The sequence below is a fragment of the Vulpes vulpes genome, chromosome 15 (genome assembly GCF_048418805.1).
Source record: "Vulpes vulpes isolate BD-2025 chromosome 15, VulVul3, whole genome shotgun sequence".
In the NCBI taxonomy this organism is placed as follows: Eukaryota; Metazoa; Chordata; class Mammalia; order Carnivora; family Canidae; genus Vulpes; species Vulpes vulpes.
Window position 1 is genome coordinate 112766652 of NC_132794.1, and position 26118 is coordinate 112792769.

The window sequence follows — 26118 nt, forward strand, 5'->3', positions numbered from 1 at the left end:
TTCAGCATGATACCCTCTGGTTCCATCCACGTCATTGCAGATGGCAGGATTTCATTCTTTCTGATGGTCGCATAATATTCCACTGTATACATACACCACATCTTCTTTACCCATTCATCTGTTGATGGACATCTGAGCTCTTTCCATACGTTCGCTATTGTGGACATTGCTGCTATAATCATTGGGGTGCAAAAGCAAAAATGAACTATTGGGATTTCATCAAGGCTCTCCAACTTCTAACAAATGACACCTGTGCCTCAGGCCAAGAGTCAATGCTTCCCGCCATGTCTCTCCCACAGTGTAGTCTCCCATGCTTGCTTTATTGTGTTGGCCAGGAGTTTCTCCTGAGCACACACATTTCCCCCAGATACATAATCTCACATATTTAAATCTCTCAACAGAACAGAATTCTTAGGTCTCCAGGGAGCAGAGCTCAGAGCCACACAGAAGGAGCTACTCGTTCAGGGTTTCCTGGTTCACTAAAATACAGCTAAATATGAAGACTTGGCTCTCACAGGATTTGTGTAATTGGTCTCGATGCTTAAATATAATATGCTATTCATGATTCCTCATCTATTATCGTTAAGTACAACTTCTCCCAGTATGTCCAGTTCAAGAATTCCTCTGGGACAAGTAAGAATGTATTCTAATTCAGGAAATTACTGCGGCCATAGATCTTAGAGGGGAAATGTGCCCCTTGACAACCATTCAACCCAGTTCCTAAGCTTATAAACCATTGTTATATACATTTTTTTTTAATTTGGGAAATATCTTGTTCTTAAATTTACTAATTGAAGTACAGCTGACACGTATTAAATTCATTTCAAGTGTATAACACAGTGATTCAACAATTAACACATTATGAAATGCTCACCACAATAAATATGTTACAATATTATCGACTATATTCCTTATGCATTTTTCATCCCCATGACTTATTTAGTTTACAACTGGAGGTCTGTATGTCTTTATCCCCTTCATTCATTTCAGATTATAGATGAGAGAAATGAACACTAGAGAGGTTAATTAATTTGCTAAAAGTCATAAAGCTTACAAATACCAGAAATTTTGTGTTTCCTTCTTTTTGATTCAATGCTTCGCCCCTATACCACACTAAACCTCTTTGCACCTGGTGGAAAAAAAAAAGGAGACCAATGACAGGCATACATCGTACTTCCCTAAATGGTCACTTTCATGGCTCTATCAATATGAATCAGAATTGCTGCTCTGAAAATAAAATAAAATGCAGACGCACTTAGTTCATCAGTGGTAGGGATAGTCTATACATCTGAAGGAAGTCTGTTAATCTATGTGTCTTTTTTAGCAAATTTGAATTATTTTCTGGCATATGATAGAGGATAAATCAATTGGTTAACAAACTAGTAATCTATGGCTGCATCAATGATTACATTTTGGAATTACATTTCCAAAAGTTACTTTGGAAAAAACATCAGTTTTGAATAAGCAGCCTTCGAAACAAAAAGAGATTTGTGTAAAGTCTATGCAGGTTATTTATGGTCTGATGTAAAAATACAGACTTTTGAATGAAGAAGTATTTATAGAGCATAAGAAGTAATGTAATCAAGTCAGAAGCATGACTCTATTTGGAACGATAATAAATTTGATCCAAAACTTAAGGGTATTTTAAACATATATATTGAATTTTAGGGATAATACTTTTAGGAAGTTTTTAACATTATGCTTTCATATATATATATGAATTTTTTTATATAGGAGCTTTTAACATTATTTTCTCATATGTATATTAATTTTTTATATATGTATTTTTCCACTTAACCAACCTCCGAATATTCTATATATTTTATGAAAATGAATACACAATACCATCAGGACTTTACTAAAAATGTTAGTAATTCTTTACTTTGTGAAAACCACATGTAAAAACTATACCCCACAACTCCCAAGGGAACTTCTGTGGCATTGAGATTTGTCGCCTGGGTATTGCTTGGTCACTAACATAGCATAAAGGGCATCTCCATTGGAGACTGTCGGAGTTCTAAAGAAAAACAAGAAACTGATCAACAAAACCCTCCTGGCCAGTTAAGACCGAAGAGGTAGCCTTAGAAGTGCTATGAAAATAACTCTATGCATAAATAAATTATCTCCCATAATAAATCTCCTGCTGTGGGGATTGTTCTTATATCATCGTTTATCTGCCCACATGTTTTTCATAAGGAAGAAAATCTTTAAAAAATAAATTCTATTCTCCACTTATGTTAAGCCCACTTCAACCCACAGTGAAATCTACCAGCACACTGAAAGAAGTGACTATTTCATAACATTTCTAGATAAATCCCCTTCTTCTATTTTTCTCAGGTGCACTTCTCTGAGTGTCGCTAGCCTCTGCATCTTTTCAGGCTGTGGGCCTTTGAAGAATTTACTGCCACTTTCCTTTTGTCTAAGTCAGCTTGTCAGTGAAACAGTTGCCTTAATTTGCCATTGGCATTGGCACGGAGACAGCCCTTGAGGGACAGGTGATGTCTGGACTCCACTTCAGAGCCGTGGTTTTCATGCCAGCAAGTCTGAGATCTGTCCCTGCTTTCCTATTCTGACCCCTGAGTATCTGCTTCCAAACAGGATGCAGGGACACGTTTGCTTTACAAAGAACAAGAAAATGATGAGGGTCTCTATAGAGAAGTTTCAGAGTCAGGCCTATGTCCTGTACTCTAGCAGCTGCTTAGGAACGGGTTCTGGCATAACCTCTGCATCCACATGGAAACTGTCATAAATGTGGGTGCTCAACAGGGGACTCTGCAGTCCCAAGTGTGGGTGCTAAATATGAGGAATACAGTAGCTACCCAGAGGCAAAGGCAGAGCAGTGATTAGAGGTGTTTCCTCCTCTTTTACAAACGTGAGGGTAACCAACAGTTAATGAGGGAAAGCTCTCTATAGAAGAATTCCGGCTAACCAATGAAGAAGGAATGATAGAATTAGAACATCATCCCTTTGCAAGTCCTAAAGAAAGAACTGATCTAAACATTCATTTTTAATGGCCACAGACCCTGGCTCACATGGGGCTTTATGATAGAAGCCTCAGGATGATTCGTGAATCATCCTGCAATGAATCCAACATCACAAAACTCCTGATGTGATGCAAGAGGACACAGCATCACCGGTGATGTAGTCCTACCAAAAAACCAGAACCTGTATCTGCTCAAGGCTGTAGATCTAACTACTGGTTAAGAGAAAACCCCAGGGGCCAGAGGAAGGGACTAGAGGACACCATGGGGATAACATGAAACATATGAAAAGTTCCACTTGGCAGCAACCTGATTTCATCCACAGGGATTGCAAGATTGCAAAGTCAAGAATTAAGAAGAGGGATCATTTAAAGACTTAACACAGCAACAAATGTAATGTAGGGGCTGTGTTTATACCCTCATTCAACAATCTAACTGCCAAAAAAAAGTGTTCCAAGCTTTCTGTAGAGTTAGTCTTACATCTTACCTGATCAATGAAAAGTCATGATGTCCCGCAAACAGAAACACTATGTCTTTTCTGTCGACAATGAGAAAACTGGAAAAAGGCAAGGGACCTGCCATATATACACCAGCTTGCATGGCATTCGTATGTTACCATGCCGGCCACACCACAGGGAAGGGTCAGGTAGCTGACAGCCACAATGACAACACCTGCTTGCCCTCCAGGCAGTGGAGACCATCTGCCTGCACACAGCCATTTAGGATGCAGTGTTCTGGGGAGGAGTCCTGAGGATGCGCGGGATTTTCATCAGAAAATCATAAACCCAAGGCACAGAAGTGAAGGATTGGAAGTGACGTAATTAGACTTGGAAATCCACTTCAGTATCAAAGACCTTGTCAAATCCTTCGAACTTTAAAGAAGTCCGTTCAAGGACACCATACTCTCAAACTAGAAGGCAAAGGGGCACCATTTTTGGAAAGGTTGATCTAAACCAGTTAAGACACTTTAAAGTTAAGTCAAGTTGGGGAACAAAAAACTCTAAAAATGGTATTCTGACCTTTTCCAATGTCTGTACAACTTCAAAGACTGAAATAAGGAGGGAAGCTCAAGGGAATTCAGTTCTTATTCAGAAAACGAAATTTAGCCCAATTAGAAAGAACTTAAATGTTAAGAGACTTAAACTGAATTCAGAAGGGGTTTGATCTAGTTAGAAGATGGTGGAAGTCCATCAATTGTATGAGTCTATAGTCATGCTCAGAGAATTTTCTACTGTCCTTTCCCCACTTCATCAAAGTGCAGAGGTGAGCCCTCTGTTACAGCCCAATGCCCTAAAGTAGGGGATGGAGCTGATCATCCTGCAGGAATGGACAGCTGGAAAAGGCGTGGTCACCTCCTGTAGGAAAGACCATTCCCATGAGCAATGCATCAGCTAAGACAGAAACCCCAAACTAGAAGGATCTGGTGGGCTGGCATTTCCCTGCAAGTCCCAGCACTATCCAGCACAACTTTCTGCCATAATAGAAATGTTTGTATCGCCATACGTGGCAATAAGCATGTGAACTATGGCTAATGTAATGAAGTAACTAAAGTTTTAATTTTATTTAATGTAAATAGCTTCGTGTGTCCAGTTATGAATACAACTTCTTGTGGAATGTCTCAAAAATACAGTCCCCAGGCCCTATAACTGGGGATTCTGGTTCAATAGAGAGACATGGGGCTAGGCATCTGCCTTTGGAAGAAGCTCCCCACGTGATCCTGGTGCTGAGTGGTCCTGAAATAATGCCCCAAACTTGAAGGAGGATAGGGGGTCTCTGTATGCACTCCCGGCAGAGGGAGCACCCAATACATGGAGACAGACCACAGGAAGAATGTGAGATGGGGCCTAGAGCAAGCCTGGAGGCCACACGCTCAGCCCACTGTGTTTCTACCCAGATACCACATGGAACACTGACATTACCTTGGGTTGTGACAGCTATCTAGACATTTTCAGAGTTATGGCCAGGGCCTCACGATGTCCCAGCCACCGCTAAATTTAAAAACACCCATGGCACTCAAAGAAATGTCATGTCCAGTTCCACAGATCACCTCCCGAGTGGGTTCTGTTAGACCCCAAAGTCGACCCTCCTGCAAAGTTCTGGGGACCATGCCCACTATGATCCTGGTCTTGGTGTTCCTAACCATTACTCAAAGAACAAGTTCTTGGTCCTTTGCTAGAGTTCTCTATTCTGATCAAAGGTCAGCATTTCATATATAAGAATTATCCCTTCCATTATCTGACACATTCAACTGCTCATCAATTTCTGACCAACTCCCCCCCCCCCCCCATCTATTCCTTTCTGTGGATTCTCTGTTGCTGCGGCCATTACCAGCTCTTCCCTGAGCACCAGCGATATACATAGCCTCTTATCCTACCCACTCTTCACCTCCCCTAATCTGTCTTCACATGCAGCCAGAATGCTATTCTAGAAACTGAATTCTATCACACCATGGTCCTGCTTACAAGCCTTGCTCCCACGGGGTACCATTGTCCCTGTGAGAAAATACTCAGGTCCTTATCATGGAGCATGATAAGATCCTGCATGGGCTGGCTTCCGCTTCTCTCTCACTGTCTCCTTCTTGCTCACTAGCACACGGACTTTCTTAGTTTTTGAAACACTTCAAAGCTCCTTCCCCCTCCCCTAGGACTTTTATGCCTGCTCCTCCTTCTCTGGAAGCCTCTACCCTCTGCTGTCCTTCACCTGGCTCATTCCAGTTGGCATACAGCTCAGATGCTATTTCGTCACATGGCTTCCTTCCCTAGGCCAGCTTGGGCCTCATACTTGTCTTCCTCAGCTCTTAGCCCCACTGACTTTTTTTTTTTTTTTTCCCACTGACTTTTATTACAGTTTTGTGATGGCCTGTTCACAAGAGGACAAGGTATCTGGTATCAAATAAGTATGTGTGAACAAATTACTAAGTGAATAAATAAATGATTTCATTGATTACTGATTAATTACTAATCATTTGAATCGATAAAGATTTGTGGCTGGTACAAGGGAAGCACAGAGATAAAACCATGAGAGTAGACAGTCGAGTTTCCTAGATGTGGTTTCGTCCTATTTCAGTCAAAATTTAGAACCACTCGGTGGATTAAAGCTGGAGGTTCTAGCAGGGACAGAGAAAGCAGGCTGGGCTTCCTCTGCAAGAGTGGAAATGAAAAAAAAAAAAAAGCACTCTATGCACAAAAACTAAAAAATGTTTAATCCCTGAGGATGTCAATATTGTGAAATTAAGACTGTTACAGCAACAGAAACCCATGCTAATGCTTTCCAGCTCTTGTCAGAACTGGGCTCTTGGGCCATTGTCAAGACTCATGGGCAAAGATTAGGAATAATCTGATCTCCACTAATTCAGGAAGTTTGAAACAGGATACAGTTTCAGTGAAGCCAAGGTGAAACAACAAATATTGCTGGGTCCACAGGAATAGGTCAAGTGAGTCGTTCAAACCTGATCGTCAAAACAACACGAGCTCCAGTCTCCCAGCACTGACTCTATGCAGACTTTTACTCCCTATGACAGATGAGAAAACAGGGAATGTAAGCAGCTTGTTGTTGGAAGCAAAGCTGGGTTTCAAAGCCTGGGTTCTTGATTCCAAACCCTCTGTATTTTCCAGAAGCTTTCTCTTTGAATAACTATTTGTTCTTATATCACCCACGGCAGACTTTCAACCTCCTGGTAACTCACTTCTGTCTTGGTAAGGCTGCCCATGTTCCATCTTTCACTCAAATGGTAAGTGCTCATTGAGTGCCTGCTACTAGCCAGACCCCGTAGGAGCGGGTGGAGGGACAGTGAGGCCCTGGCCCTGGCCTTAAGGACATCTCTGGTTGGTAGGAGATGGAAGGTGGGAATGAGAACTGGGGCGAGCTGCTCTCCAAGACTGAGTGGAGCAGCATAGGGGACGGTTCTGGATATGGCCTGAGGGTGTCACCGCACAGTAGAATGACAGCCGCTCCAGTTTAGGGCCATGGGCACCCATCCACGCACCTTGGTGGCAGTCACCTTAGAGAGCCACACTGCCTCAGGCGTTCATGTTGAGTTTGTGGGTCTCATTCATGAGAACGATGAGTAAATTTCCTTCTGAACTTACAACGTTTATTTTCTGTTAACCCAAGCATAGGACTTTACGTTTATCCCCATTAAATCTCATCTTGTTAGTTTTGGCCCATTGATCCACACTGCTGAAATCTCTGTAATCTAGATTCCGTGATGCAGAGCAGTTACCCCCTCCAGCTTTGTGTTGCCAAGAAGTGTGATCGATGCACCTTTTATGTCTTCACAGAGATGGCTCTGGAAATCGTGGGCCAGGGCGAGGCCTTGTACACAGCCCTAGGGCCACTGACTGCATCTCAATTCAGCTGTCTAGCACAGTTTGGGTCAACATGAACAGTAGGTTCATAACCTCCGGGTAGTTATTTGGCGAACCACTAACCTATCCAATGCTATCTCTACACCAGCTACATTTCTCCCTCCCACATCATGAGACTGAGAGATGTTGTCAAATGAACACCTTCCCAGATATTTACACTCATGCCTGACAAATTTAAAATGTCCTTTCTGCTACTGTTTGAAGGAATATTAATTAGATTTACCCCTTCAGAGAGGCCTGGAATCATTCCAGGCAGAATTAAAACCGATGCCAGAGTTTTTCAAGTGCAGAGACCTGGCAAATAGCAATTCAGAGGGCTACGGACCTCCCCCAGCACCTGCCTTCTGTCAGTGATGGGCCAAGGCTTCAAAACAGGAAGCTCAGTAGGTTTGCGAGACGTGGGGAGTGTGATCTACCGCCATCACTTCTAATTACCCTAAACTGGAAAAACGGACGTCTAACCTGGCCAGCCTGTCTAATAAAGCATTTTGATCAAAGATGCAGTTGCATGGAGCACCTGTTTGAGGCATGGTCTGAGAGCCCACGGGGACCCACGAGAGTTATGGAAGTCATAAAGCAGTCCCTGCAGTTCCGCAGGCAGACAGCAACACTGTGAAAAATGCTCCTCCAGGGAAGCTTTGAGTTTCTTTAAACATTCAGTTATGGCTATACAAACACAGATTTTAAGTGAACAGCATCTGATCTTTGCACAAATTAGGGATGCTAGGAGGCAAATAAAAGAGATTCCCTGAAACAACTATTTAATGCAAACTCTATCCTTGCTTCATGAGGAATTCGTGTATGTGATGAGTTTTTGAGTAGGGTTAATTACATGACCCTCTTTAAGCATTAACTTTGGATTATGGCTCTTAGGATTTAAGGCTCTGAGGCCACCTTTATTTTGGTTATGATTTCCTAGCAGGTTTTTAATTAAAACAGATTTCTGGATATTTAAAGACCCAGCATCCAATGGGTAGAGCATTTTAGCCCTTTGAAAGTTGCTGGAGGCCCTTCTAAAACTCAACATTTCCTTTTTATGAATAATAAATGCTCCGATATTCTTTTCAACCATTTTTAAGTTTTTACAGTTTTTTTCTTTCGATGTATAAAGGTTTCCTAATTTTAATAGTAATATTTTCTTTTTGTAAAATATGAACAAAGTAAATGTCTTACACAGTCTTACTAGTCAGAGATACACGTACATGTGTATAATTTTAAAATCAAATCTGAATACCATGTAAAATACTAACATGCTGTTTACATTGATTATATCAGAATGGTTTTCACAATGATGAAGACCCCTGTCATTGCCTTTAATTGCTGCATAGAGCTCTAGTTCATGGCTAAGTCATAATTTACTTAATCAGTCTCCTATGGATTTAAGTAAAATATTCTGCAGAGAACATCCTAAACACAGGGCTGATTCCCAGCCTGTCAGCATGATGCAGGGCACTGTCAGGTTACCTTTTGATTGGCCAGACCCTCTACTGTGCTGGTTAAATATTCACATTTATCTTGTGTGAACATTTATCTTTGAGTTCTCATAGCTTCATTTGAATTAATTCTTTAATTGGATCTACTGGGCCAAAGGCAATAGGAAATAAAAATTATACTTTCTACTGGACAATGAATTATATTTTGGCTTGACGGCATCAAGAGCTAGTAGCATATAAGCATTTCACTCTACCTATAGACTTACAGATTTTTGGTATTCATTGTCTCAAGAGTGTAGCTCATATGGAACAGACAAGTGATTTTTCCCCCAAAAATACTATGTTGAAATATTTGGGGGGAATACAACATTAAAATAGTAATATTGGCATGCTTTAATTATGAAAATGTTGTTTTTAGCAGAACAGAATCCCTACAACTGGTATAAGCAGTATGATTAAAATAAAGCCATAGAATGTCATAGGATCATATCCAACACTGTGTAATTTTTTAAAATGTAGGTTGACAGTGAGGTTAGGAAGAGAGATAAATCAAGAAAAGATGGTTTTATGTTTTAAACTTTTCTAATTTTGAGATTATTTTGTGAAAGGTCCAGAATTGGAAGTGAGCATATTAAGGCACCTTTAAAAATTATATTTTATACAAATTATCCACCATAGAATAGTCATTGTGTGTTATACTATCTGCCTTAACAGACAGTAAACCATTTCCAAAAAGAACCACGAACGAGGCTGTTGAGCCACTTCACAGGCTTAGAGAACCAAAGGGCACTAAGAGCTGCATTTCTATATGGAAAAGTATGTCATCATAAAGCTCATCAAAGAAGCAGGTTATCAAATTGCATACAGACCACAACATCCACTAGGAAGACAAAAAAAATCAAAGCCTATTTATAAGGAAAACATGTCTTTGGACAACCACTAAAATATTAATCAAGATTATGTTTGGTAATAGAAATGCTTTCTTTTGGCTCTTTGTTCATTTTTTTCCCTTATAATTTTCAATTTTCTGCACTGAACATGTATTTATTTTAGAGTAAAAACAAATAGATTAAGGTTTTGATTAAGTTGATTTCTGCTCCTCTACCTGCAATCCAGCTACCACCTGCAAGTCTGGAATTGGCACCACTCCCGCTGTTCACTGCATGTCCCGACACTGACGAAAGGAGCAGTTGCCCCAAATCAGTGGCAATCCTAAAACCCCATGGAGAACGTGCATCACCACCAGAAACCCTACCCCCTTTTGATCTTTCAGGGAATACCTAGTTTCATCTGCTTAGATATTTTTCAAAACCACACACAAACAGCAATTTACAAAAATTAAAACGTCCCACGGTATTCTTACATGAAAAAAAAAAAAAAACACGAACACATCTACTTTGCTGAGACAGACATATCAAAGGCAACATAGAAGCTTCTGTTCAGCCCCCTTGCTCATTTAAGACGTGGGCCAGAACCTCTACTTATAGAGCATCAAGTCATGAGGAAGGCTAAAAACACATTCTGTATTGCTTACAGATGCTTTTAACCCATTTAATGGTGTGGAGAGTAAACATACAAGATATATGAGGAGGCAGGTTGCAGATCCCAAGGAATAGGCTATGCTACTTTACATACATTCAAGTTAAGTATATTTATTGTTAAATGTATATATTTATGTGGATCTCTCTGTTTTTTTAAATCACTATTGGCCACGGTGTTAGATACTAAATGAGAGAATTGGCCACGATGATCTGTCTCATTGATCTGACTTGCTTGGGACCCTCCAAGCAAAGCAGGGATTCTGTAAGGGACCTGACTTGCTCACATGGAGCCACAGAGGCAGATTTTTGTGACATCCGTCTCTGCCAGAACTCACTCCAGCGAAGCTCTCCTATCTGCATTATCACTTCAGCAAGAAGTCAGCATTTCACCGATGGTTGAGGAATAGGAACCAGGAGTTCTAGAAGATAGAAACTCCTGTCTCAAATCAAGCAGGATGTGGTAACTTCATTTACACCTTCAAATACAGAATGCTAATTAGAAGAATGCAGATCTTTTTTATAGAAGAGTACGGGGTCCTCGGGGTCTGAGGAACCCAGGGGGCTAGCCAGGGTGTAAAGGATGACAAGGACCAGGCTTGTGTTACTTATGCCTTGAAGCAGACAGCTTTCTACTGGGAAGTCGTACAAAATATGTAATAATATCCATCTACTCCAGGAAGAAAATGTAATACCATTTTTGGAAATTTATATAATTTTGCAAAAAAAGGTCAAATTTTTAAATAAAAAGATAAAATAAATACTTTGTACCACTGGAGACAAGCTCTGAAAGATAAATAAACCCTTGGTATTTCTCAGGGAAAAAAAAAAGATGTTCTACTCATTTGAAGTTATTTCTCCTTATATAAGCCAGGAATTGCCAAAAGTCAACTAATTATGGAACACTGTTATTTGAACGAAGATGCTTAAATTCTATCCTTGACAAATCAGGCCCTGAAACACAGAAACATCAGAAGTATGAGAAAAACCTGCTGATTTACAAAGTTCTTTTTCAGAGTGATAAAATTCTTCATTTTTCCACTTCTTTTTTTTCCCCAAGTTAATTCCAGCCTCAGATCCAAATTGGGATTATGAATCCATGCATTTCGTTCAGTTTCTCTAAATGCCAATGTAAATTCCATGGCACTTTGAGCCCACAGCTCCTAACTTTCTCCTGTGGCGCAGGACACAAGAATTAACGTGACTTACTCGTTTCTTTCCAGATTTATGATCAGTTCCTTGCTTTCCAGTTGAATTCGAAAATTTAACACTTCTGGATGATTCTGAAAGATAAATAAGAGAAATCAGCTGAAACATATTTCATCTCGACTTGCCAACCTTCAAATGTTCTGAAGGCATATTCAATGGAGGGAGAGAAAAATATTTTTTTTCCCTTGGGACCACTCTGAGATCCCAAGTGGAGGAGATCGGGTCACCCACGACCAGACTCTGGAGTACGTGCCCCCTTCCAGGATGGTGTGGATGTGACCTGCACCCCCTTCCTCTGGCCACATACCCTTGAGATCCTTCTTGACTACCCTCACTGCCCATAATGAACTCCTTCCTCAGTTTCCCTGTTTCTATGAAGGGCACCTTCATTTCCTTCAACTGCTCATGTCAGAAATGTGAAGTCCTGCCTGAAACTTTGTCCCTCTCCAGCTCCTCTTAACCCGTGGAAAGGCCCTGCAGTGCTGCCCTCCAAAATCCAAGTCCCATTACATCTTACACGCCTCTGCCTCTCTCCAGTTCAAAGCACGGTCCCCTCTTGCTGGGATTACCAACCTGGGTCCCCTCCATAGACCTTTGGTTTCCTCCCACTTGCTCTCCAACAGCTGCAGAAGCTCATCTTTAAAAACACTTCCTCATCACCTCACCTCCGCTTATAAGGAGCCTGCACTGGTGTCCGGTGATAAGATGCCAACCTTTCAAAGTGGCTGGCACTGCCCGTGTGGCTCTCCTCCTCACTCACGCTGGCCTTGCCAGCTCTTCAAACACACTGAGCTCCTCTGTAGTGCTGATCTTCGCACATGCTGTTCCCTCTGCCCGGAAGGCTCCCCCCGCCCCCCAGCTCCTCCACTTAGTACCAGCTTTGGTGTCAGTCAGTCAGGGAGACCTGATCCTGCTCCTCCATCTCAGTGCATGCCCATCTTCCCAGGCATGCTTCCCTGCTGTCTCCTGTCCCTTCCTTCCTTGGGTAAGAAAGAACTTCCTTCCCGCTTGTAATAACTCAGTATGTTGATTTGTGCATCCGCTTGCTTACTGTCCACAAAGGCGCCAACTAATAGAAGTTCGACTAATATCTGGTAAATGAAAGAATTAATACATAGGGCATATGTCTTGACCAACCTCTTCTCCTTGCAAGCCACACTCTCCTTCTCCTCTGTGCTCCAGGGAACCACACTCTGTTCTGCCCTAGAAATCCCAAGGAGTTTCTTGCGCTGCTCTGAGAATGTGCCTGCATGACAGTGTCCCTTAACCCAAACTCTTACTCTCCATCCCCTCCCCACTAACCCAGGGTGATTGCTTGGGCCACACTCCTACCTTTGAGCCCCATCATTCAGAGTCCTTACCAGGTCATAATCTATTTGGCAACACACAGGTATCCTATGAAGCCCCCACCCACCCCCTTTTCTGTTGTGCACCCCTAGTGCACTGTCACTTGGACCCGTCCCCCACTTTATCCAGGCCAGCATGTCCCAAATGGGGGGTTTACATATCCAGGAGGCATTTCACACTTGGGGACTTTATAATTTTCAACGTTGGTTTTTAAAAATGAATGCTGCATATTCATTCTGATGACCTGTGATGATGGGTTCCCTGGCTCAGCTCTGACCCAGGGCCCAGGTGGGAGCCTGGAAGTGCCCCCCTGACTGTTCAGTGACGTACGAAGGGCAAAGGAGGGGTTAACTCCCAAATGATGTGGTCAACCGGATGCCATCAAAGCCCAGGGCAGAAATTAAGGTTCCTGAATGTCTTAAGAGGAGCAAAGTGGAGGAGAGCTGGGTCATCTCATGGAAATAGCATCAGAAATCCAAGGGTGCCTGTCTCCCGGCGGCTCAGCCCCCCTGAAATGTCATCACTGCATCAGATCAGTGCACCAACTTCAGTTGTGGTTTTGCCTGCCTTTGTAAGTTCTTTCGGTTTTATGCTTGTGTAATGAAAGTATGAAGCTGATATGTCGTGTTCTAATATTCCAGTTTTAAAAGGCACTATCGTAACTCCAGAGTTCAAGAGACTTTTCTTAACAACATAGCATTTCATTGATACTGTGGATTAACCCCATGTTACTATAAGAGAAAACGGACTGAAGTTTCCAACATTAGTTAAAATGAGACAAAATTTAAACAAAAACCAGAGAAAGTTACATCAGTTTTGGGAAAAGGTTAAAATGTGTGTGCACTGGTGCCGTGTGACTGGGACAGCGTTATAAAGGGTGAAACATTAGTTTATTTTTAGGGCTGCCCTTTGCACATCTGGATAGTTTTCTATGTCAAGTACAGTCATTAGCCACATATGTATTTACATTTAAATTAATTGAAATAAAATTTAAAAATCAGTTTATCAGCCTCACAGGACACATTTCAGACTCAATAGCAAGATGTGCTAGTTGCTGCCACTGCTGGACAGGGCAGAGCGACAATGTTCCTACCTTCGCAGAAAGCTGACATTTCTATCTTCATTGAGTATCTCTGAGTCAGGAATAAAGACCTAAAATTTGCATCATCTAACTGCTGCCTGAGTAATAGACTATTTTCAATATTGATGCCTACAGGGGATATGATTAGGTGCAAACCCAAGTGGTTTTTTTTTTTAAGTGCGCATTAAGAAAGCTCTTCTCAATTTTAATTGATGAGTGATATTTTTTAAGGAGTTACTTAAGATTCACAGTTAAACTGGTAAATTTCCATATAAATGAACTGCTTATCTATATTTTCTGGGTTTAAACAGATCTTGTTTTGTATAGGCTCATTCTAGCAAATGACAACACAAACATCTAGCAAAAAACATACATCTTCATTGCTTTATTTTGACCCTACTGATGTTTATAAGAATATTATAGATTTCTTATTCTTTGCTGAACTTTTAAAATTAATATTACTATTTTCATCCTATGCAACATTAAATACACTTTACTTAAAGTACTTTATAAGTCCTGTTTGCTTCTGAGTCTGTCACAGGGAATTTTGCCTAAATTTGCCTGTATTTTCTGACACTGAGATTTAATTACAAATATGCATAGATGTTCTCTCCAGGGTTTGCAGTTTGTACTTACTAATTTTTTAAAAAGCTTTTATTTATTTACTCATGAGAGACACAGAAGGGGGGGGCAGAGACGCAGGCAGAGGGAGAAGCAGGCTCCATGCAGGGAGCCCAACGCGGGACTCGATCCCGGGACTCCAGGACCACACCCTGAGCCGAAGGCAAACACTCAGCCACTGAGCCACCCAGGCATCCCTGTACTTATTAATTATATCTTAGAAAAATGCGATTATTAATTAAGTTTCCAATAAAATAGTAGAACAAAAATGTCTCAATATTTTGTCAAGATGTGCCCAGTGTTTATAAACGTAGGTATATTTGAATGTCTTTTATATATGTGTAAATAACTTACTTGAATTACAAATTGTCTTCGCTTAAGGTATTGATACGTATCACATTTTAAAGATGAATCCTGAGAATTATATTTATGAATAAAGATAAAATATTTGCAGCACCCCTTGCCCCTTTTCCCCCAAATTTAGCTACTTTAAACATTAACATTTGTACTAATTCTGCATGAAGTCCCTACAGGAGCTGTTATAACATTCTAATGTCAACATCTTTCAAATTAATACATTTTTCCCTAGAGAGGCAAAAAAGGCTTTATCTGTATATTTTAGTTGAGATTTAATGGTACAAGAGAAATCAATGGGGAAAAAGAACAGAGAGCTATTTTCATTCAAAACCACTAATTGCATTATATTGCTTAGTTTAAAAGCATGTATTCATTCCATTTTCTTTTGATTTTCATACATTGGAGATAATGAACTAGTGCTGGTTAAATATAGCATTCCTTTTCTTAAAAAAATGATATATTGATTACCTTAATGGAACTGCATCTTTTATTGAATGCTTAAAGAACTGCATTTGCTGAATGAATTAATTCAATGCTAATCAATAGGCCAGTAATGTTTTGGCATAAATACAATTCCACTTTTTTAACTGAGAAAAGTATATCCAAAAAAGAGTATATAACATGTATTACTACAATTTTATTTTTTATTTTCTAAAAGATTTATTATTTTAGAGGGCGAGGGGCAGAGGGGGAGAGAGGGAAAGAATATCAAGCAGATTCCCTGCTGAACATGGAGCCCCACGTGGGGCTTGATCTCAAGGCCTTGAGATCATGACCTGAGCTGAAATTAAAAGCTGGATGCTTAGGTGACTGAGCCACCCAGGTGCCCCGCTACAATACTTATTAGGATACCTACCACTTAGCTGAAGTCAAGATATTAGCAGAATCTCAGAAGCCCCCTATATTCGTTTGCCAAGGCTGCGATAACAAAATATCACAGGCTGGGTACTTAACCAACAGAGATTTATTTTTACACAGTTCAGGAAGCTAGAAGTCCAAGACCAAGTTGTCAACAGGGTTGGTTTCTTCGGAGGTCCCTCTTCTTGAAATTCCTCATGGAAACTGTGTGGGCAGGCTCCCCCAGATGGCACACCCAGAACCCGGGCAGTTCTGCAAAGTAAGGCTCCAGGCAGGACCCCATGCCCATCTCTCGGACTTCAGTTGCCTTGCACTTCATCTGGGGTCAACCACTGTGCACCTGTCCAGCACAATCTACTTAACTGGACACGTGAACAGATGTTTAAAAGTGATTTATTGATTAGCCATAGTTTCTTCCACAGTTGTGTCACCTACTTTAATCTGTGTAATTGGGAGCTCCCCCAAACTTGAATTTAAATTACTTCACCCGTGGTGGCTACAAAATACTTCTAGTCAATAAATGTAACTTTTCATGGATACAGGGATGTCTCCAACTGCTTTTTTCCCAGTGGGCGAAATGATATGCAGCAGCATCTCCTTGGTGTTTCCATGCCCTTAAAAAACAGCCAATTTTCAGCAACTTAGAAAAAAATCTAAACCAGATCATGAAATTGAAATAAGGTGGCAATGAGCCACCAGAAGGAAGGGAATAAGTGAAAGAAAATATGATGTAGGGTCAATGGCCGAGTCCATTCCCATCCTGGCTTCCAGATTATCCTTTTAAAGGTGATGATCAGTTCTGACCCAAACTCACTCATCTCAACTGTTGATATTGGAAGCTTGGAGGGATCTAATTTTTTTAGGCAGAACAACAATATTAAAATAGTGCATGTGAGGGACTCTGAAATAACTAGATCCCTCTCCAGCGCTAAATAAAAGCTTCAGACTACAGCCCTGGCATTCATGGGGCACAAGGGAGTCATTTATTGCTATGAATATTTAGAGGCAATCTTGATTACCACTTTAATATTAGTGGGCTGGTTCCACAGTTGGGAAGATACGCACGCGGTGGAATTGAGAGAGGGCAAGATTGAATTAACTGCAGACTAGCACGGGAAGGAGGGAAGGCATTGCAGTGCCATAACGGGGTGTCCCTGGCTTGGGGCCTTTTACTTATTATATAAATGATAATAATGTTTATTCATGAGTCATCGATAATTTTTTTCTGTTGGAAACTGACCTTTGCAACACCTTCTTAAAATGTGCAGAATGGTGCGTATTCATCTCAGGTTAAAAACTGCTTTTGAAATATGCATAACGTCATTTTTAAGGCTTCTGTGGGTTAAAATGTTGGACTCTTTTTAGCACAGACTCTCCTTAATGTATTTGTGTGACACGGCGGGTTTATAGAGTTCCAGCCTACTTCTCCCCTTCCCACGACAAAAAAGGCACAACCTCGCCACCCCTGGCACGCGTGATGCTCGTCGCTCAGGCTCTTTATCCTGTGGCTGCTGGAGTGATCAGTAATGCTTAAATTTGCAGCAAACATTTTTGATTTTCATTTTAGATTACTGCAGCCATAGCCAAAACATCTTAAGCGCCTTATTTATTCATTGAAATGTTGCCAGTTCCCTGCTGTGCATCTGTATGCAATGGGCCCGCAGTCCCCGGGACACCGTGTTCTGGCCGAGGACAGTGGCTGATTCCAAAGCAGACATAGTCGTCTGTTCCCTCCTGGAAGCTCCCTGTCGGGTGGTAAGAGGACAGTGACAACATAACTTATCAGAAAGCAATCTAGGAAACATGACAATGTAGGTCTAAAATTCATGTTTTATTTTATGGCCCCTCCATCCATTCCAGAGAGGAAGTTGGGGGAAAGAAAATCGATGTTGGCTCTCCAGCAGAGCTAGCCCAGCCACCATGCTCTCTCTTAAAACCCTTCAATGGTGGCCCATTGTACTTAGAATAAAACCATGGGGCAGCCCGGGTGGCTCAGTGGTTTAGCGCCACCTTCGGCCCAGGGCCTGATCCTGGGGAACTGGGACCGAGTCCCATGTTGGGCTCCTTGCATGGGGTCTGCTTCTCCCTCTGTCTGTGTCTCTGCCTCTCTCTCTCTCTCTCTCTCTCATAAATAAATAAATAAATAAATAAATAAATAAATAAATAAATAAATAAATAAATAAAATCTCTATTAAAACAACAACAACAACAACACGGCCTTCCTACCACGAAGATTCTGGCCTCAGCTCATTAGGCTTCTGGTGCACCCACTCCAGGCAGCTTCCAGGCCTCTCCACCTGCTGACCCTCTGCATGGAGGTCCTCCCTGGCTCCACCTGCAGGGCTCCGGGAGGGGGGACGTCACTGCCTCCGAGAAGCCCCCACCATCTCAGGGGGGCTCTGCTCTTGCCCACTCCCGCCCTTCGTAGCAGATTTCCCCATTTGTGATCATTTATTGTGCATCTATTTCTCTTGTTGACTGTATATCTTCTCATAAAGCAGAAACTTTGCAGGGGGTGGGAGTTCTTTGGCCTAGTCCCACATTCTATCATGTAGCATCTGGAAATATCTGTGGGAAGGTGGAAGCAGGTACAGAGGCTGTCAGAGATGGCGGAAGGAAGGGGGTCCAAGGGGTGGCGAAGAAACCCCAAAGCCATAAACGTCGGCTCAGAAGGTATGGGGGACACCCAGACTCTCCTCCCCAGTTGGAGCTGTCCCCAAGCAGAAGCCTCCAGTCTGTTCCTCTGGCCCCGATGGTCTGCCTGCTTCGCCCCTGGAGACTCATGTCCTTGTGGACCCAAGCAGCCACACACAGGATCCCTTTTCACTGAACGAGGACCTGGGCCTTTGGCTGTGACTTGCTTTCTGTTCCTCTAAGGGGGGTGGGTAGGGCTTGCTGGAAGCTTGATTCTTTACATTTATACTTGAGACTGATTAACAATTTCCAGTGACTCCATTCCCGGCCTGGCTCCCAGCACCCTCCTGCTCCTCCTGGTCAGTCTCCTTGGACCTTAGTGATAAAGAATCCGAAACAGGGCACAGGGGTACGGGGCGGGGGGCAGGGGGAGGAGGGCTTGTGATAAAGTGTCCATCAGTGTGAAATACAAGGCAGATGGGTGGGGGGTGGGGGCAGTAGGGAGAATCAGGAATCCGAGCCACGTCAAGATGAGGATGGGTGCTGAGGGAAGTCCGGCTACGAGGGTTTTCGGGAAGACTTGTTTTGCTGTAATAACTATTCATTGTCCCAGGCTTGGGGACCATAGCCTGGACACACGGTGACATGGTGGCCTGGGAGCAGGACTGTGTGGTGACATGGTAACTCTGAGGACAAGGCACTGTGGTACCATGGTGGTGAGATCACGTTGCTGAAATTTGCCTCTGACCAGGGCTGAGCTGACCCAGACCCCACGTCCTCAGATCTCTGCTGTCCCCTATCCTCCTCTGGCTTCAAGCACGTCTGCTGAAGGAAGGAGATACCACGTCATCCTTGCACCGGGCTGCCTGCTGATGGCTCAGGAACATCAGGACACCTGAGGCAGGACTGCCCCATCAGCCATGCCCCAAGAGGACTCACAGGACCACCCGCAGCCCTGCCACCACGTGTCCATCGCCCCGCACACACGAGGAACTGGCCTCTGGTGAATATTCAGTGTCAACGCGGGCCGCGCCTCCGTACAGTAGGACTTGTGATGAGGAATGTGGTCACGTGAAGAAGGCCTGGGCTGGGGGCCGGGCCCAGGTTCACGTCAGCATCCACCAACCACCTCCAATTCCCAGGGAGGAGGCCACTGAGCCCTTCTTCTAAGGACATCCTGAATCGGAAGTTTGCACACATGTAACGATTTCTCCTCCTTTGATGGCAAAGCAGTAATACTTTTAAATAAAAACTGAGGGATTTAATTTCATCTTAGAAGCAGTGTTTTCCATCTAGGAGGCTGCACGCTGGAGGGAGCAGTGTGGAACGGGGGTGGCCTAGGCTGGAGATCCGGCCACAGACCGGGGGCAGGCCGCCACTCGGACACGGGACTGCTGGCCGGTCACTGAACTCCGCCGGGCCTCAGTTTCCTCACCGGGAAAACCGGGATAACTGCTGTCCCTGCCTATCAGTGTGGTCAGCGGAAAAATAGGGCCTCAAAGATGTCCTTGGACTGATCCTCGGAACCATGTGAACACGTTACTTTACCTGGGAAAAGGGACTTTACTCGTGTGACTAAGGGCAAGACTTTGAAAGGGGAAGATTATCCTGAGTTATTCGGACGGACCTGTTGTAACGATGAGGCTCCTTAAAAGCAAAGGGCCTTCACTGCTGGGGTCAGAGGTGCAACAGGTGGTGGCCTCCAGAGGCCGGGAATGACCATTGACTCTGAGCCAGCGAGGACATGGGGACCTGGCCCTACGACCTCCAAGAGCAGGGTTCTGTCAACAGCTCGAAATGAGCCAGAAGCAGATCCCCCCCGAGGTCCCCACCACAACCAGCAGTCCATGAACACCTTGATTTTAACCCGGCGAGATCTGAGGCAGAGAACACAAGCCGCCGGACTGGTGATCTTCAGACCTGGGAGCGGGTCCATGGGCATCACTGCAAGCCACCTAAGCTGCGGTCGTTCGTCACAGCAGCACCAGGAAGCTGGTCCAGCAGGCGAGGTCGCTGCGGGGCTCAAATGGGGAAAGGTCTGCACGGGCCATAAACCGACACGGCAGGTCTGTTCTAGAAATCCAATCACAAGTGAGTCTGCTCGTTCACAGAGTGACTGGAGGCCCACGGATTATTTATTCACTTATTATTTAATCACTTATTATTTATTGCTATTTACCCAAATTGCCACTCTTTTAGATTTCTTTTGTATTTAGATGTAAATAAGTTTTTTTTTTTTAAGTTTTCGAAAAGCAATATCTATTCATTAACTGGGGGCCTGTTGACGAGCCAGGTACCGAGCCAGTTCCATACGGGAGGATCTTACACCTGTAGGATCAGCCCCAGAGAAGGGATGGAAGATTCTGCAAGACCCATGGGGATACCTCACAAGACAGCGAATGCACTTCACTGTGATGTGAAATACGCTGAAGGAAGTACCGTCTAAGATTTGCTAACTGGTAACGTCAGGGACATAATATTCGAAAGTAGCACAGAGTATTGCTTTTCGGGATGGCTTGTCTCGTCTTGAAAGACACAGCCGTAAAATAACATGCACTGTGTTTATTAACTGGGAAGCCTGGTTTTCCATTCAGAGTTCATGTATCTAACTAATTTGATGTCTGGAAACGTTCACGTACCATATTTTTCTACGACACCACTGCAAAGCTGTCAGTCAGAGGCAGTTCATAGCCTAAGTTGCTAGTTTGTTTGCATGCAAGCTGTCTTCCAGAGAGACTATCCCACTCATATGTTGACTGAGGGCCTTTTATAAAGCATCACTCTAATCTCTTTCAAATAAACATTAGCACAATATAATAAGCCCTTTAAAGAGTAATCCTGCCGTTGATCAGAGGCACGGCCAAGGCATTGTGCGCTAACGAAAGCCCAGTGCAAACAAGATTTTTTTTTATTACAAACAGAATTACAGCTAATTGCTAATTTTTTAGAAAACTTGCTCTAAATGCTCATGGAAACTCGTGCTAGGAGCTGCGCCGAGACCTAGGAGAATTCGCACTTCACAACTTCGGACAAAAATTGGAGTGTGACCACCGCCCGCTTTCCCCATCGCTTGCCTGTGCCGCCGTTTCTTGGGGTGTTTGGGCCTCGGAATCAGGAGGGCAAGGGAGCAGCAGTAGCAGAGGAGCCCCCCGGGGAGCCGAAGCTGGTCCCTGGCAGGAGAAGGTCGGCGGAGGCCGGGCTGTGGCCTGGACGGGAGGCCGGCAGCCGAGGCGCCAGCAGAGCACGAGCCCTCCCTTCCCTGTGCTGGCAGCACCTCACACTTCTGGAGGATACGGTTTTCTATCTTCAACCTAGCTCTCTTCTAGAGCAAAGAGGTTTCACAAATGGGTACACTTTGCTGAAGGAAAATTCGAGTCTAACTCTCTGCCGGTTACATGATTAGTGAAACCGACCAGTCATGAATCTAGTGACATGACGGCCGGCTTCACTCTCCACGTTGAAGATTGCTCATTGCAAATCCCTAGCTCTGACCTCTCTCTCTTAAGGCTCAGTGGGTGGCAAATGCCCCACAAGCCACATCCAACAAATACCTTCCCAGCAGCTGTGATGTGCAGGTTCAAACCCACTCACCTCTGTCCCGCCAAGTGCACTCCCCCGAGTGCTTCCCTCATCCTATGACACTCCCCCCCCCCCTCCTTCTTATCCCTATTGCCAGCGTCATCCTCAAAAGGCCACACTCATACCACCCCCCTCTGACTCCTTCCTCTTGGTCCCAGGTTAAATTAGAAGTTCTGGACTTCTCCCCTGAAGCGTGTCTGCAGTGCCCCCCCACACACACACTTTCTGTGCCTGCTGCGAGGCCCCCCCACCCCAGCTCTGGTCTGGACACTCTCTCCACAGCCAGTGGTCCACATTGCTCCCTGGCCACTTTCTGACTGCAGGGCTCCATCATACTTCTCTCCTCCAACCTGGGTATGCCATCCTGGGCTCCTCAGCATCCCTGACTCCTGAGTCTTGCCGACTTTCTCCCTCTGCCCCTTCTCATGGTGCCAGAGCCAGTTGCCAAACAATTTCTGTAAAGGGCCAGATAATAAATAACCAATATTTTAAATGGATACTTTAAGCTCAGGGGCCTCCCAGCCCCTGCCATGATGCTTCGACTCGGCTGCTGCAGTACAGACACAGTCAGAAACAAAAGGTGAGTGAACAAGCATGGCTATGTGCCAGTAAAACCTTATTTATGGAAACTAAAATTTGAACTTCATATAATTTTATGTATCATAAAATATTATTCTTCTCTTGATTTTTTTTCCAGCCAATAAAAAATGGAAAAGAACATTCTGGAACCTGAGTGGGCACCAAAACCACCTGTAGGGCCCGTCACCAAGCTTCTTATTCAGCACATCTGGGATGAAGCCAAGACATCTGTGATTCTAGCAAGTTCCCAGGTGATGCTGACTCTGCCCATGCGGGCACCGTGCTTTCAACACCACTGTGCTGGAAAAGTGTGGTTTCACAGGGTAGCAATTCGCGAGGTCCCTCGGCCCGCGACTAGTGAAGGGTGGACCCCAAGGGTGTGCACCCACCATTGTCAATTTGATTTAGTGGCTAACATCTAAGAGACAGGAGAAATCATAGGTGAGTTTGGACATGAAGCTTCGCAGAGGGGAAAAACAGAAGAAAGATGGCAACTCGGGGCTTGCACATCAGGTGGTGACAACTGGCTAAAAGTGAATGGAAGCTGCCAGTTCTCCCAGGCCCACCATGCCCTAGCGTGTCTGCCCATGGAGGCCGCAGGGCAGACGTAGTCTACCCCCAGTGCCTGGCCAGCCTTACTCACTCATAACTCCAGCCTGGCTCCTGGTGGTATTAAAGCTCACTTACATCTCTGATCTAAAGTTATATAGGATGAGGACAGAAATAGGATGACTGTAAGAATGCACAGAAGGACTAGATGAGCCCACCCTTCCTTCTCTCGCCTTCCCTGAACTCAGACCCATCCCTTAGGGTCCCTGAGATGCTCCTGACCTTCCACGCCCTCCCTCATGGCTCAGATAGAACCCTCCTCTCTACACTTGAGACGACACATCCACCTTCTGCCTGGAGTATGGTTGTTTCTGTCCACTGGCTTTATGCTCACAGGGCTATCAGCTCCTTGGAGCCTGAGCCAACTCTGAGAACCCATCAAGATGCCTCAAGCGCTGCCTTCTTGAACATATAAGGCACAAAATCAATGCTTATTGGTTTCATTACCTTGATCAATACATTAAAAAATACTTCTCACTCATTCCTTCATCAAATATTTACATGCCTTAAGTATAGGCTGTCTACCCTGCTAACCGATCTGGACGTTTGCTACAAAGCTCAAGTTTATTACAAAATCTTATTTTGCTGAACAAATGAAAATATTGGCTATTCTGTTGTTGGTGTTATGTTGACAGAGTTAGATATTTAAACTCATCCCTGATGCACACTATTTACAAGCCAAAATGGAAAACCTAGTCCTTACTGGGAATAAGACTGGAAGCATCAGACGTGCATGATCACCAAATCCTTAGTCTGTCTTAAACCATAAGAGTGTAAGAGAGACAGCACTGAGAGGGCCACTGCGGAAACTAGGATTTCTACCAGGACAATAACAGGCTGATTCCCAGGGGATATAAAAAAATGAAGTTCAGAGTCAGTGCTGTCATTTCCATCACTGGGGCTGGCATGGCTTTGCCTTTGGGAGGACAGCCAGGAGCACACAGGGCTGCCTCCTGGTCCTGTGGGAAGAGGAAAGAGTGGCTACATTCCTATGAACAACCTTAAAACAACTATGTCAAACTGGACGAATAGTCAACTTCACTGGACTTTAAAACTAAGTAATGTTGACCTGACAAAAAGTGAAAGAGAAATAAAGAGACAACTCAGCTAACAGATGTTGCACATAGGTATGAATAATTTATGACTAGCCTGCAAGATTTTTAACCAAGGGAAGCCAAAATCCCATTATTTTTTAGAGACAGAATGTCATGCAGGGATACCTGAAGTCCTGCTGAAAAATCTGTTATTTGTAACAATTTCAAAGAAAATGCTTCAGAAAAGATTTCAGATGAGTCACTAGTTAGGAGAAATTTTGTATAAGCAAAATTATGTGTGTCTGTATTTTTCTTAAGTACAAAATGAGATCTTACCTTAAGGTGCCCTGAAACAAGGAAATATAAAAATTGCTGCCTGGTCATCAGGCTTAAATTAAAGGTGTCCTTGCTCATTTTTATAAAAAGAAAATCTGTGCTTCATGGAAGATAAGAGGAACGTGGCCAGTTAAGCTCACCGGAAGCTTCACTCTGAATTAGAACTTGCTTTTTCATTATAGCCCCGTCACTTCCCCCAAGTAAACTAGGATCACACAAATCTGAGGTCAAATCCAAGCCCCATGACTAACTACCTCTGTGACTTAGACGTAGTTAGCCTCTCTGGGCTCCAGTTTCCTTGCTTGTGAATCATCATAATACCAGCTGGGAGGATTAAGTGGCATGGTTTAGGTCAATAGCTGGACAGCGCCAGCACATGGGAAGCACTTCGTGTCTTTGACAGCAGGGATCACCCCACACTGCCATTTGTATTGATCAGACCCCTGTTCCTTTTGTCTAAAAATATACTTTTGCCCTCCAAGCCAGCAAAACATTCCTGTTCTTACAACCCAGTTTCCATTTTGTTATAAAACATAACATCTTATCACAAAAATACACAGACACATATTTATTTTCATTCTTCTACTGGAATCGTTGAAGAAGATTTATTCACAAGGACCTTATCCAAATGGTCGTAGTTACTTGACTAAGAAAAGAAAGCTTAATAAATCCCTTCTCAGTAATTCTCGGGGACTCTCTCCTTCCCCTCAAAAACATAAACATGCTCCCATTCCCCCTGTACTTTTCCTTTCCTTTTTTTTTTTTTTTGCCTATTCTGAAGGGTGTTGTTTGTAAAGAAAAACAAAACTATGAAATGTGGAGTGGAGTGGACACAAGGTAAGCCAATCTCTCTTCATCTGACAACGAAAGCTAAAAAATAACCACTATGATGAAGCAATGAACAACACAGAAACATACACACACTCCATGGTTAAGTCACGTTTCTACACACCGGGTCTGCTATACACGGATTCAAAGTCCTGGCAAGTAGGTTTCATGAAAGGCAGGGGCTGGAGAGAACTTCAGGCTTATGTCATTCTTGCTTGTGGGAACCCTCAGGTAATATGTGGCAAAATAATTTTTTATAAAAATTTTATTTATTCATTCATGAGAGACACACAGAGAGAGGCAGAGACACAGGCAGAGGGAGAAGCACGCTCCACGCAGGGAGCCCGATGTGGGACTCGATCCCATGTCCCCAGGACCATGCCCTGGGCTAAAGGCAGGTGCCAAACCTCTGAGCCACCCAGGGATCCTGTGGCAAAATATTTTTGAAAATAAAATGCTTGCCGGGTAACTTCCTATTCCTTAATTATTTTTTTTAAGATTCTATTTATCTATTCATGAGAGACAGACAGACAGAGAGAGAGAGAGAGAGAGAGAGAGAGGCAGAGACACAGGCAGAGGGAGAAGCAGGCTCCACGCGGGGGAGTCTGACATAGGACTCGATCCCGGGTCTCCAGGATCAGACCCTGAGCTGAAGGCAGCGCCAAATCACTGAGCCACCTGAGCTGCCCCTATTCCTTAATTTTTAACTACATTTGTAAAGTCGTAC

At 43.5% G+C, this 26118-nt stretch overlaps 1 protein-coding gene across 1 annotated transcript in view; it reads right to left on the minus strand.

Annotated features, from left to right (window-relative positions):
* The window catches only part of ADAM12 (ADAM metallopeptidase domain 12), a 330218-nt gene that overhangs the window by 232229 nt on the left and 71871 nt on the right, over positions 1–26118 (minus strand). The window contains exon 3 of the mRNA XM_026010672.2: positions 11529–11602. Within this exon, the coding sequence (XP_025866457.1) occupies positions 11529–11602 (74 nt within the window). The remainder of the gene's footprint in view (positions 1–11528; positions 11603–26118) is intronic.